The 13,572-nt window shown below is 39.4% G+C and overlaps 1 protein-coding gene across 7 annotated transcripts in view; it reads right to left on the bottom strand.

Annotated features, from left to right (window-relative positions):
• The window catches only part of DDX42 (DEAD-box helicase 42), a 45,666-nt gene that overhangs the window by 11,134 nt on the left and 20,960 nt on the right, over nucleotides 1-13,572 (bottom strand). For 4 of the 7 annotated variants that reach the window (XM_008996896.4, XM_078373500.1, XM_002748138.5 and 1 more), the window contains 6 exons: nucleotides 11,276-11,337; nucleotides 9,709-9,745; nucleotides 8,738-8,887; nucleotides 3,249-3,353; nucleotides 1,604-1,723; nucleotides 387-563 (listed from right to left, as the gene is read on the bottom strand). In XM_008996896.4, coding sequence (XP_008995144.1) covers nucleotides 387-563; nucleotides 1,604-1,723; nucleotides 3,249-3,353; nucleotides 8,738-8,887; nucleotides 9,709-9,745; nucleotides 11,276-11,337 — 651 coding nt within the window. The remainder of the gene's footprint in view (nucleotides 1-386; nucleotides 564-1,603; nucleotides 1,724-3,248; nucleotides 3,354-8,737; nucleotides 8,888-9,708; nucleotides 9,746-11,275; nucleotides 11,338-13,572) is intronic. The other 3 variants (XM_078373502.1, XM_078373501.1, XM_078373503.1) reach the window with 1 other exon arrangement.

Raw genomic sequence — 13,572 nt, 5'->3', positions numbered from 1 at the left:
TGAGGCAGGAGAATTGCTTGAACGTGGGGGTTGCAGTGAGCTGAGATCACACTACTGCACTCCAGCCTGGGCAAAAGAGTGAAACTCTGTCTCAAAAAATAAATAAATAAATAAATAAAACAGTAGTTTTTAGGGGAAAGTACATATTTGGTTATACAGAAAATATTTAATACAAAATATTTTCCAAAAGTTTCCTGGCAGCACAACACTGAGTGAATATACTTAATGCCACTGAACTGTACATTAAAAATGATTAAGATAATCAATTTTGTGTGTATGTTATCACAATTAAAAAAAAAAAATTTCCTGGTCATTCTACCTCACTTAACTGGCTGGTCCCTAGCTAGTCCACATATGGAAGAAGGCATTCTATTGAAAGCACATACCTGCTGGCAAAGCTCCCTGGTAGGACACACAATCACTGCAATTGGTCCATCACCTGGTTCCAACTCCTTCTGGTCCATTATATGAATCAACATGGGCCAAATAAAGGCTGCAGTTTTCCCACTACCTGTTTTGGCAATACCAATCATGTCTCTACCACTTAATGCCACAGGCACACCCTGGAGAAAAAGGAAAATATAACCACTCTAAAATTTCAATTCTAAAGATGTACTGAAGCAAATCTTGGGGAAGGATAAATGACTACTAATGATATTTATTTGCAATGGAACATATTCTTGGCTATGCATACTGGTTTTGAAATAGAAATATCAGTATCTGACATTCTCATGAACTTCTTGATTTAGAGAAAATGACATCGTTTTTGTTATGCGGATGTCAGCCATCATTTACAGAATAAAAACAACACTGTTTTGCTTAAAATATAGGCGACTCACACTTGTAATCCCAGAACTTTGGGAGGCCAAGATAGGCAGACTGCCTGAGCTCAGGAGCTTGAGACTAGCCTGGGCAACACGGTGAAACTCCATTTCTACTAAAATACAAAAAATTAGCCAGGCATGGTGGTGTGAGCCTGTAATCCCATCTACTTGGGAGGCTGAGGCAGGAGAACTGCTTGAACCTGGGAGGGAGGGGGCAGTGAGCGAAAACTGTGCCACTGTACCAGCCTGGGTGACAGATCAAGGCTCCATCTCCCCGCCAACCCCACACAAAAAAACCACACACACAGAAAAAAATCACAATTTATAATGAAGGGTTGCTAAAATGTTTTAAACCTCCCCCCCTTGAGAAGGTACAGACTATCTCATTCATAGAGAGAAAATGAGAATTTCCCGCATAAGAATTAATAAATCCCATAATGGGAAAAAGAAGCTAAAACTTTCAGTAATGAATGAGAATTTTCAGGTCACAGACAGAGGAATTCTAGTCACTGACAGTGCTAAATACGTCCATATACAAACCTTTTTGGTTACGTTTAGGCCTAATAAATTATTTTCTTCATATCATATTTTCAAGATTTGTATCAGATACCAAAGAATATTCATCAGCCATTTAGTGACTTCTTAGAGTGATAAATACCTCTATCCTTATCAATACTGTTCTACACGAAACACTGTTTTACTGCTGTGATTTGTTTTTAAACTAATACAGTCATGAAAGATTATCGTACTGTATTTTCCTTTTATTATGCTGTACTTACCTGGCACTGTATTGGAGTGGGCTGTGTGTATTCAGATTTCCGAATCTGGTGCATAAGTTGTTCGTCAAACCCAAAATGAGCAAAGCTACTTCCTGGTCTAGGAGGTGCAGCACCAGAGACCTAGAGATAAAGACAACTCCCCAGAGTGACTTGTACTTCAACATTAACAGCATCTGAAGCTCAACAATACTTACCTGGATCTAGCATTTTAGTTGGAGTATGAAGTGAAAATACAAGTCTATAAGCCAAAATCATACAATGAAAAGGCAAAACCTCAAATGGTAACAAATATAAACCTCATATTAAAAACTCCACTATACATATTCCCAAGATAATTGTCATACAATTTTAAATGATTAAAAATCTCTTAAATCAAAATTTTCTCATAACAAATAATAAGGAAAAAAGAAAAAACATTGTTCAATGAATTGGGAAGTCATTAATGTTCTTTCTTTTGCCATTTTGCATAAGTATTAACCAGACGGTAGAAAAAGAAAACATATCAGCCGGGCACGGTGGCTCATGACTGTAATCCTAGCACTTTGGGAGGCTAAGGTGGGTGGATCACCTGAGGTCAGGAGTTCAAAACCAGCCTGGCCATCATGGTGAAACCCCATCTTTAAAAAAGAAGAAAAAAAAACATATCTTATTCTTGACAATTCCAAGTGGGCTCCAAATAAGACAAATCTACATATACCGTCTACAAAGATATAATCTGCCACCTCCATTTTCAGCTATGCCTGATGAATTACGTCTCACTTACTGATGGCCCAGCCACTGTGAAGCACTGTTGAAACTGTACCCAGGTGAAGAATGGAGCTTATAACTTCCATTTTGTCCCCAACAGTGGTAACCTTTGATGATTTTCTGGTGATGCTAGTATTTCCTGTCAGGATTTCATGGATTTTACTTAAAAATTTTCCTGAGGCACTGGGAAGGTAGAGTAACCTCTTGGAAAACAGACAAGTGTACACATACACACATACAGATACTCCTCCTGGAAAATAGGAGTTCAAACATTGTGTAGCACAGAGGTAAAAAAGGTGTCTATACTAGAGTAGATAGCATAGCATATTTTTTCTGTGTGTTTCATTTAAAATCTATCAGCACCTTAAACCAATGTGGCCAATGTGCAGCCCAAAACTTTTTGGTGGGCAATTTAAACCATTCTTAAATTAGTACATGCATATTTTCAAAAGGTATTAATTTATTCTAATTTTTAAAATAAAGCATACTACCTATAATTTGATAGACAAGTTTATCTTAATTTCAAAATATTCTAAGATATCATATGTTAACATCTATTAATCTTGTTTCCTCTTCCTTTAGATAGGGACTCCCACCCTTCATCACTAGCCCATCCAGCACAGAACATAGAAAACTGATTGACAAATGAAAGAAGAAAATGATCCTATCCTCAAACAGCATCAGAAGACTAAAACAATCAAACTAAGAGACATGAACACATCTAGAAGACTAAAAAATCCAACTAAGTGACATGAACACAGGGGATATAATAATTACTCTGGCAATGACGGTTCAGAGACCATTAGAAAAGAAACTCAAGGTTATTAGTTTAACCAATAATACTCAATCTACACTAATTAACATTAATAGAAGAATATTGAGCTTAATGATTTCTTACCCGAAGATTGAGCTTATGGCGGAGATCTATTAACTGCTGTGGAGTGAGGTTGGTTATCTCTTCATGCTCATTGTAAAAATTTTTTTCAAATGGTGGATAGTCAATCTGCAGGTCCAATTATTCAAAGTTAGTCTAGAATTCAAGAGTCAATCCTGTAAGTTTGATTTTAATGCAAAATAGTATTTTCCAAATATTATACAAGTAAAGCCATTCCAGCTAGAAAGAGTAAAAAAATTAATCTATTTTCAACCCACATCCTAAAAAGTACAGCTAATTTGTTTTCTATTCCTATTTTCAATATAAAGACCAACCTACTTCTTTTTTTGTTGTTGAGACAGAATCTCGTTCTATCACCCAGGCTGTGGTGCAATGATGCAATCTTGGCTCACTGGAGCCTCTGCCTCCCAGATTCAAGCAATTCTCATGCTGCCTCAGCCTCCAGAGTAGCTGGGATTACAGGCATGAGTCACCGGGCCTGGCCTAACACCAACCTACTTCCTAAAGAAACTCTTAAGGAAACCTAGAATTTGAACAACCTTGAAGTAGACTCGGGATTTCTATAATACCAACGACCTCAGAGGACAGAGAAGATATTTCACCACATGACATTTAAGTATGTTTTAAATTTAGCTGTTTAACCTAGCTCTAGGGATTTAAAAACATTTCTAATATTTCTTTTAGAGATAGCTCTGCTTTTAGAAAGAATTCTATTCTGTTTAAAAACATGGAGTTGTTTGTAACTGTTAAAAAATGTATGGCCAAGCATTGCCAATTCCAGAGAGAGTAGTAGTCACTTCTATTATTCTTTTCATAGCTTACTGTACCAGGGATACAAAACATAAGCACATGGCCACCTATCAACTTGGCTAAATAATTTTTTGTAAACTATTTTTTCCCCTAGGCTTATCAGTCAATAAAAACATTTTTTTTTTTTATAAGAGACAGGGTGTTGCTATGTTGCCCAGGCTAGATTCAACTCCTGGGCTCAAGTGATCCTCTTGCCTCCGCCTCTCTAGTAGCTGGGACTCCAAGCATGTGCCACCATGCCTGGCTCTTAAGCTTATTTTTTAAGAATATAAGCATAACATAGGCAGTCAAAAAACTTGCATCTTAAGCTTATTTTTTAAGAATATAAGCATAACATAGGCAGTCAAAAAACTTGCAATTCTGGATACATCAAAAAAGTTGGTAAGAAATGCAACACTATCTTATATTTTCACAAATCTCTTTATTAACGTCTGACTTAAATAACTCCTACTATATTCAAATTGTTGCAATAGCTTGGTTCTATTTAAGCCTATAAGAAAATTTGGCCTCCAGGTCTGGAGTAGTGACTCATGCCTGTAATCTCAGCACTTTGGGAGGCCACAGGTGTATGGATCACTTGAGGTCAGTTCGAGACCAGCCTGGCCAACATGATGAAAGCCCATCTCTACCAAAACTAGAAAAATTAGCCAGGTGTGGTAGCATGTGCCTGTAATCCCAGCTACTCAGGAGACTGAGACAAGAGAATCTCTTGAACCCAGGAAGAGGAGGTTGCAGGGAGCCGAGGTCACATCACTGCACTCTAGCCTGGGCGACAGTGCAAAAATTTGTCTCAAAAAAAAAAAAAGAAAAAGTATGTAGTTGAAAAAAGGAAGGAGAGTATTTTCACAGCCTTTTCAGACATTTTTCTTAAAAAATATGTAGTTGAAAAAGGGAGGAGAATATTTTAGCAGCCTTTTCAGAAAGTTTTTTTTTTTTTAGACAGAGTCTCACCCTGTCACCCAGGCTCAATTCTCTGCCTCAGTCTCCTGAGTAGCTGAGATTATTGGTGCCTGCCACCAATCCCAGCTAATTTTTGTATTTTTAGTAGACACAAGGTGTCACCATGTTGACCAGAATGGTCTCAAACTTCTGATCTCAAGTGATTTGCCCGCCTTGGCCTCCCAAAATGCTGGGATTACAGGCATGAGCCACAGCACCCAGCCCTTTTCAGATACTTGTTATTTCACACTAAAACTTGACAAGTGGTCATTTCCTAAAGGTTATTTTTATTGTGTAATCTGAAACCATATTATTGAAGTTTTTACAATCTGTTACATTATAATCTATTTATCTATCATGTATTTTGAGTTGAGCTTTTACTCATGCTTGATTTTGTAATGTCATACATCGGTCATTTGGAAAATACTGGTTCACTGAGGTTGTACACAGATCATCCAAATGTTAACACATTTCATTGTATTAAAAATCAATTATTAATATCACCATCGATCTTGTCACAATGGTCTAAGTACTGAAAAGCTGTCGAGCCTACTGTGGTAGATATAAGTTTTCCAAATTCTAATTTTTGCTTGAAAGCTTGAATTTTTTTTTTTTAAGCTGGAATTTTGCTCTTATTACCCAAGCTGGAGTGCAATGGCGAGATCTGGGCTCACCATAACCTCCGTCTCCTGGGTTCAAGTGGACTCTCCTGTCTCAGCCTCCCAAGTAGCTGGGATTACAGGCATGTGCCACCATGCCCAGCCTTGTAGAGGCAAGGTTTCAAAATGTTAGTCAGGCTGGTCTCTATAACTGCTGACCTCAGGTAATCTACCCATTTCAGCTTCTCAAAGTGCTGGAATTACAGGCATTAGCCACCATGCCTGGTCTGAATTTTTTTTTTTTTTTAATAAGAGATAGGGTTTCGCCGGGCGTGGTGGCTCACGCCTGTAATCCCAGCACTTTGGGAGGCCAAGGTGGGTGGATCATGAGGTCAAGAGATCGAGACCATCCTGGTCAACATGGTGAAGCCCCATCTCTATTAAAAATACAAAAAATTAGCTGGGCATGGTGGCGCATGCCTGTAATCCCAGCTACTCAGGAGGCTGAGGCAGGAGAATTGCCTGAACCCAAGAGGCAGAGGTTGTAGTGAGCCGAGATCGCACCATTGCACTCCAGCCTGGGTAACAAGAGCAAGAGCGAAACTCCGTCTCAAAAAAAAAAAAAAAAAAAAGAGAGATAGGGTTTCACCAAGTTGTCCAGGTTTGTATCAAATTCCTGAGCTCAAGTGATCCAGCTGCCTCAGCCTCCCACAGTGCTGAAATTACAGGTGTGAGCCACTGAGTCTGACCAAAACCTTGAATGTCTATCGTTGGTAATAAATACTTTCAATTGTTTTCCTTGAAGTGTTATTGATTTCTGTCCAGTGAAAATAGTGTTCTATGAAAAAAAGTAGCTAGTTCACCTTACAACTCAAACACATTATGGCTTTTCCTCAAAAGACTATTACAGTTTGGTACATAACATGCTTTAGGCACACTTTCCATTTTATCGCACAGAATAAAAAGACACGTAGTTCAAGGGTAATGATTTAACAATTTTTACTGTTTCATAAAGACATTCTTCCTTTTTTTTTTTTTTTTTTTTGAGATGGAGTGTCGCTCTTGTTGCCCAGGCTGGAGTGCAATGGCGCGATCTTGGCTTACCACAACCTCTGCCTCCCAGTTCACGCGATTCTCCTGCCTCAGCCTCCGGAGTAGCTGGGATTATACGCATGTGCCACACCACGCCCGGCTAATTTTATATTTTTAATAGAGACGAAGTTTCTCCATGTTGGTCAGGCTGATCTAGAACTCCCAACCTCAAGTGATCCGCCCACCTTGGCCTCCCAAAGTGCTGGGATTACAGATGTGAGCCACTGTACCAAGCCATAAGGGCATTCTTAAGTGAAACTGGCTTTTTTTTTTTTAACTGCAATGGTCTGACAGGGAAGAATATGCCTACTAGAACAGTTTGGTGCCAATGGCTTGATTCATACTAAGGCATCAGCAGTTTTACTTATTACTGCTTTTACACCAACAATGCAAATGTTGATGCAATAACAAAGGAAAATAATCTTGTTTGATAAAAATTGTTTGGACTTTGTAGGTTCCCTAAAAGGGGTCCTCGATTCACACTGAGAACCACTGCTCTAGCATCAGTGTATCTAAGATCTCTGCGCTGTTATTTAACCTGGATGAAACACTGATATTTTTTCAAGTGGGTATACTGATGTCCTCATTCCTTAAGGATCCTGTAATTACTGGTTCCACTTTGAAGACACAGCCTCTCATCTGCCCCAGATCTGGGACCAACAGTAAAAATGCATAGCAATTTAAAAAAAGTATGGATGAGTGCAATGACTCACATCTATAATCCCAGCACTTTGGAAGGCCAAGGCAGGTGGATCACTTGAGGTCAGGAGTTCAAGACCAGCCTGGACAATGTGGTGAAACCCAATCTCTACTAAAAATACAAAAAATAGCCAGCATGATGGCGGGCACCTGTAGCCCTAGCTACTTGGGAGGCTGAGGCAGAAGAACTGCTTAAACCCAGGAGGCGGAGGCTGCAGTGAACCAAAATTTGCACCATTACACTCCAGCCTAGGTGAAAGATTAAGACACAGACTAGAAAATAAATAAATAAATAAATAAACGCAAGCCAGGTGCAGTGGCATACACCTGTAGTCCTAGCTATTTAGGAGGCTGAAGTGAAAGGACTGCTTGAGCCCAGGAGTTTGGGGCCAGATTGGGCAATACAGCAAAAACAACAAAAAAACAGTAAACACAGGCCCAAAATGTTCCCAGTTTGAAAGAAAGATGTCACAGCTGGGTGCAGTGGCTCACGCATGTAATCGCAGCACTTTGGGAAGTCGAAGCCGGCAGATCACCTGAGATCAGGAGGTCAAGACCAGCCTGGCTAACATAGCAAAACCCCATCTCTACCCACAAATATTTTTAAAAATTAGCCAGGCATGGTAGTGGGCACCTGTAATCCTAGCCGCTTGGGAGGCTAAGGCAGGGAGAATCTCTTGAACCTAGGAAGCAGAGGTTACGGTGAGCCAAGATCATGCCACTGCATTCCAGCCTGGGTGACAGAGAGAGACTACGTCTCAATCAATTTATCAATAAAAGATGTTCAGTATTGATTCTGGAAAACAGGTACAATTATTTGGGAAAAAAAAAGTTTTAGGCCAGGAGCGGTGGCTCAAGCCTGTAATCCCAGCACTATGGGAGGCCGAGGTGGGTGGATCACGAGGTCAAGAGATCGAGACCATCCTGGTCAACATGGTGAAACCCCGTCTCTACTAATAATACAAAAAAATTAGCTGGGCATGGTGGCACGTGCCTGTAATCCCAGCTACTCGGGAGGTTGAGGCAGGAGAATTGCCTGAACCCAGGAGGCGGAGGTTGCGGTGAGCCGAGATCACGCCATTGCACTCCAGCCTGGGTAACAAGAGCTAAACTCCGTCTCCAAAAAAAAAAGTTTTAATTCCAAAGTCAAATGTAAGTGATTTGGCTATACCTTTGAACAAGATAGGCTATAAAGCTTTATACAATTTGTGGCTCAACCACTTAGTAGAGACGACAAGATGCATATACCCATGATGTAAGAATACTCCACTACTGGGAAAACCTAAATGTTAAAAGTTGAAGAAAATTGTATTGGCATGAAACAAGAATCAAATTCAGCAAGAAACACCATACCTCTGAATGATCGATCGGGGGAAGAGGATCTATGATTTTTTTGGTAGGTGCAATTGGATTTCCATCACTATCATACTCTAGATTGTCTTCCTCTTCCTCCTGAACCACACCAGCAGTTGGGTTTTCTGCCATGTATCGAAAATAAGCTTCCTGCAGGAAAGCACAAGAACATAATCACACCCAAGTACAACTGACAATGTTTCTGCTCCTGTAATTAGTGCACACAGTGTACCAGATGACTGCACAGTTACAATACCTACCAAGTAGGGCAAGACCCTTCTTGGGTAATGATTCCTTTAACAATAGCAATATTCAGAAAAAAAATCAGAAGAAATCAATTAAAAAGTACTACAAAATGATTTAACTTGTCTAATAGAAGATTTACAAATCTATCTGTTCCACAGCCTTCCTGGAGTGAGGTGTCTATCAACCCTGCCCAGAGCCATAGAACACATGCTGTGGCTTTAATAATCCAAGTTTGGAAGTTAACACTAATCAGAAAGGTCACAAACCTGGAAAGGGCTACCACTCACTGATTCTCATCATTCCACAACTGAACAATGGGGAAGGAAATACTAACAGACAGTCATTAATGTTCCATCTTGAAATACAAGAACCACAAACAGAACTCTTACTAAGAGGTAGAGATTAGATGTTACCAGAGGTCATCAGTAGATCCCATACTGATTAAACAGAATAAACATTAATTTTGGATTTAAAAAGAAGCTGAATAAAGCCCATATTTGCTTTTGATGTCATAGTTGATCAAAAATTCCATCTTCAATATAAGGGAAAGCCATGTGAATCTATATATTACCAATTGGTCACACAGGTACAAAAGGAGCAAATCAAATGACACTCTCTGCTGAATGTCAGGAATGGCCATTTCAAGTGAAGGCAAGCTCTAGCTTTTCCCCAGTATAGACTTTGCAGATAAAAATAAAAGATAGAAATACTGCATAGGAACTCACTTGGTCATCTTCCTCTTCAATGTCATCTCGAATACCCCTGGAAAAACAAGCGGAGAAACAAACTTCCCTGCAAATGTTCCACATACCGAGCTCCATACTTACAGCAGATTAGTGTCGAATTCCATACAGCATAGGAACTCTCAACACTAACAATAACAAAGCAGCAATGAGCACACTGTAAACTATCCACCCATTATATATATATATATATATATATATATATATATATATATATATATGTATAGCTTCACTCTATAATCTGCAGTTTGCATTTCTTTTAAATGGGATGATATGGTACCCCCAGAAACAGTAGTTACTAACAAGGTAATCAGACGTAAAAACTTTCTGAAGACAGATACCAAATGATCCTAGTTTTGTGAATCCATACAACAAAAAATGCAGTTGTGAAAAGCATTTCATACTAAAAAGAAAAAAAAAATTCCTGCATTTGGCATATACTATAAAGAAGGTCCCAACCTTCTCATTGTCTCCAATAAGTTTCTAGCTCTAGAATAAACAGTTTCAGCCAAAAGCAGTTACCTTAGGGATGGAGACAGAAAAACTACATTAACTCCTTTATGAGTCTGGGGATAAAACTCCTAAATAGTTCACATAGAGAAGGGGGCCATTATCACTTGCTATATCTATCAGGAGCTATAGGGAAAGTATGGTTGCTTAGTTCCCACAACCATCTCTTTCTAATCAGACATTCTGCCAAACCTACAGCACTTGCTATTCCTAAGGCAACCAGCAAGCGACACCACCAGTGTAGGGGAGGTGGAAGGGATACAACATACATTGAATACCAAAAACATGGCTAAACCTCCATATAGCACAGGAACCCCGGGAAGGGGCTGAAGCCCTAACTGCCAAACACAGGGAGAAAAAGTCCTACTATGCCTGGTAGAAAAAGTTTTATTAGTTTATTAATCAAGGCAAAGAGGAGACTTCTCTTTCCCAGAAAACAAAATACTTCAAGTTCAGACTATGGTTGCTAAAGCACAATGTCACTCCCTAAATGAAATCAGGTATTAGGTATTACTACAGCCCTCCTTCTACATAGGTTTTTATACTGTGAATATTATTTTTCCATCTGTGTTGGTTGAAAAAAATCCTCAAATAAGTGAACTCATGCAGTTAGAATCTGTGTTGTTGAAAAGTTCAACTGTACATAGTTTTCATGATATAGTTGCCATTACTTTTCATAATCAATCATAAAGGCATTAACCTACTTTATGTTAATTATGAGACAAACTCAGAATAATCAGCCCAAACTTTAGTAATTATGCTCCCCTAAACTCTAATAATTCATTCCTGTGTTTACTAAACAACTATATACAGTCAAAAACCAAATACTATTCTACCAAACCAAACACTTTTTAATTATTGCAAATGTGAAGACTGTTGCCATTTCTATTTTTAAAGAAGTATTCAAGATATAGGAATAACTTCAAGTAAAGGCACTGTGTACTTCAGTATTTTTTCTCTATAAACTTTGGGGGAATAGGCTTTGCAATACTTAAGCAGTTTTCATGTAACCTTTGTGAGGAAGAAGAAAACAACTTACTTTACATTTTTTCTTTCTTTGTCCTTTTCTTCAAGCCTCTTCATGTCTCTAGCTGCCTGATCCTAATGAAACAAAAGGCTGTATAGAATCACATCAACTAAAAACACTGAAAGAAACAATTCTTAGATTGGAACAACTGCCATAATAGCTTTAGCTATGTGTTTGACAAGTGCATTTTGACACAATCAAATTGCATTTTGACAATTATTATTATTGTTTTTTTTTAGAGACAGGGTTTCACCATGTTGGTCGGGCTGCTCTCAAACTCCCGACCTCAGGTGATCCGCATGCCTCGGCCTCCCAAAGGGCTGGGATTACAGGTGTGAGCCACCGTGCCTGGCCTGACAATTATTTTTTAAAAAGAAATAACAAAATGCTCTACAAAAATGGTTGTATATAAACTACATGATTTTTATCTGTAACAATATGTCATGCATGGAAAAATGAACAAAAATGCTTGCTTCACAAATATAATCTTTGGTTGCTTTTTATAAATTAATGATAAAATTACAGATGTAAAGTACTTTTAATTCAGGCAGATCAGCTTTCCTCAAAGTGTACCTTAAGACCTTATACATCTGACTCTGGAAGGGTGGCTCTCAACCTGGGGCAATTTTGCCCCTAGGCAACATCTGGCAACGTCTAGAGACATTTTTAATTTGGGAGTGGAATACAGCTGAGGTTACCGGTTTGTAGAGGCCAAGGATGGCTGCTAAACATTCTACAATACACAGAATAGCACCACAACAAATCCAGTGCCAAATGAAAATGCTGCTCTACACCTACTAAATCAGAATTTTGGGGGCTGGAGTGAGTTAAATGTATGTAGTTTTTACATTTTCCATAGGCAATTCTTATATATCCCAAATTGATGATCACTGATCTAAATTAATCATTTGTATTATACATTTAAAAATCAAGGTCAGAAGAATTAAGTAATTTTTCCCAAGGTTATATACATTCTGCACAACTTTTTCTCACTATAAAGCACCACGAGTTTTTCCAGCAATCTCAGATTTTTTTAAAATGCCACTAAATATACCATGGCATGGTTGAGTGTTCTATCAAACCAAATGTTCCTGATAAAGATAAATTATTTTAAAGAGAAGCATGGCATACAAACAACCTACTTTTCAGACGACTGAACCAGCTATAAGACTAGAAACTGAAGATGATATAAGCAATGTAACATAAGAAACAGGTCACCAAGAGTGGTAGAACATATTGTTTAAGCCTACATAAATCTTTTTTCAGAACACTGGCTAAAAATACATCATCTAGTTCAAGCACTAGAAAAGTTTATACTTCCTATAAAATTTGATGGCCTGGCAGGTTGGCTCACGCCTGTAATCCCAACAATTTGGGAGGCCGAGGTGAGCAGACCACGAGGTCAAGAGATAAAGACCATCCTGGCCAACACGGTGAAACCCCGTCTCTACTAAAAATAGAAAAATTAGCCAGGCGTGGTGGTGCAAGCCTGTAGTTCCAGCTACTCAGGAGGCTGAGGCAGGAAAATCACTTGAACTTGGATGCAGTGAGTTGGGATTGCACCACTGCACTCCAAGCTGGCGACAGGGCTGGGCGTAGTAGCTCATGCCTGTAATCCAAGCACTTTGGAGGCCAAGGAGGGCAGATCACCTGAGGTCGGGAGTTCAAGACCAGCCTGACCAACATGGTGAAACCCCGACTTAAAAAAAAAAAAAATTTTTTTTTTTTGACATCTGAGCCGAACGCAGTGGCTCACGCCTTTAATACCAGCACTTGATAGGCCGAGGTGGGCAGATCACCCAAGGGGTCAGGAATTCGAAACTAGCCTGCCCAACATGGTGAAACCTCATCTCTACTAAAAACACAAAAAAACTGGTTGGGCATGGTGGTGGGCACCTGTAATCTCAGATACTTGGGAGGCTGAGGCAGAAGAATCGCTTGAACTGGGAGGCAGAGGTGGCAGTGAGCCGAGATCGCGCCATTGCACCCCAGCCTGAGCAACAGAGCAAGACTCCGTGTAAAAAAAAAATTGACATCTGAAACCAGGAATTAATGGTAACAACACTCTAAGATCAGACAAAATCTTTATCCTAAAATATGCAACCCCCCCCCGCTGACCATTTTTTTCTGAGGTGGGTGTCCCGTTCTCTCACCCAGGCTGGAGTGCAGTGACACGAGATCAGGATGCTCCTGAGGCTCCGGCCTCAGCCTCCTGAGTACTGGGACTACAGGTGCATGCCACCATGCTCAGCTAATTTTTGTATTTTTAGTAAAGACAGGGTTTTACCATGTTGGCCAGACTGGTCTCG

This window comes from Callithrix jacchus, chromosome 5 (assembly GCF_049354715.1).
Source record: "Callithrix jacchus isolate 240 chromosome 5, calJac240_pri, whole genome shotgun sequence".
Classification (NCBI taxonomy): domain Eukaryota; kingdom Metazoa; phylum Chordata; class Mammalia; order Primates; family Cebidae; genus Callithrix; species Callithrix jacchus.
The sequence above is the reverse complement of the archived record's forward strand: the minus strand, read 5'-3'. Positions and strand labels throughout refer to the sequence as shown.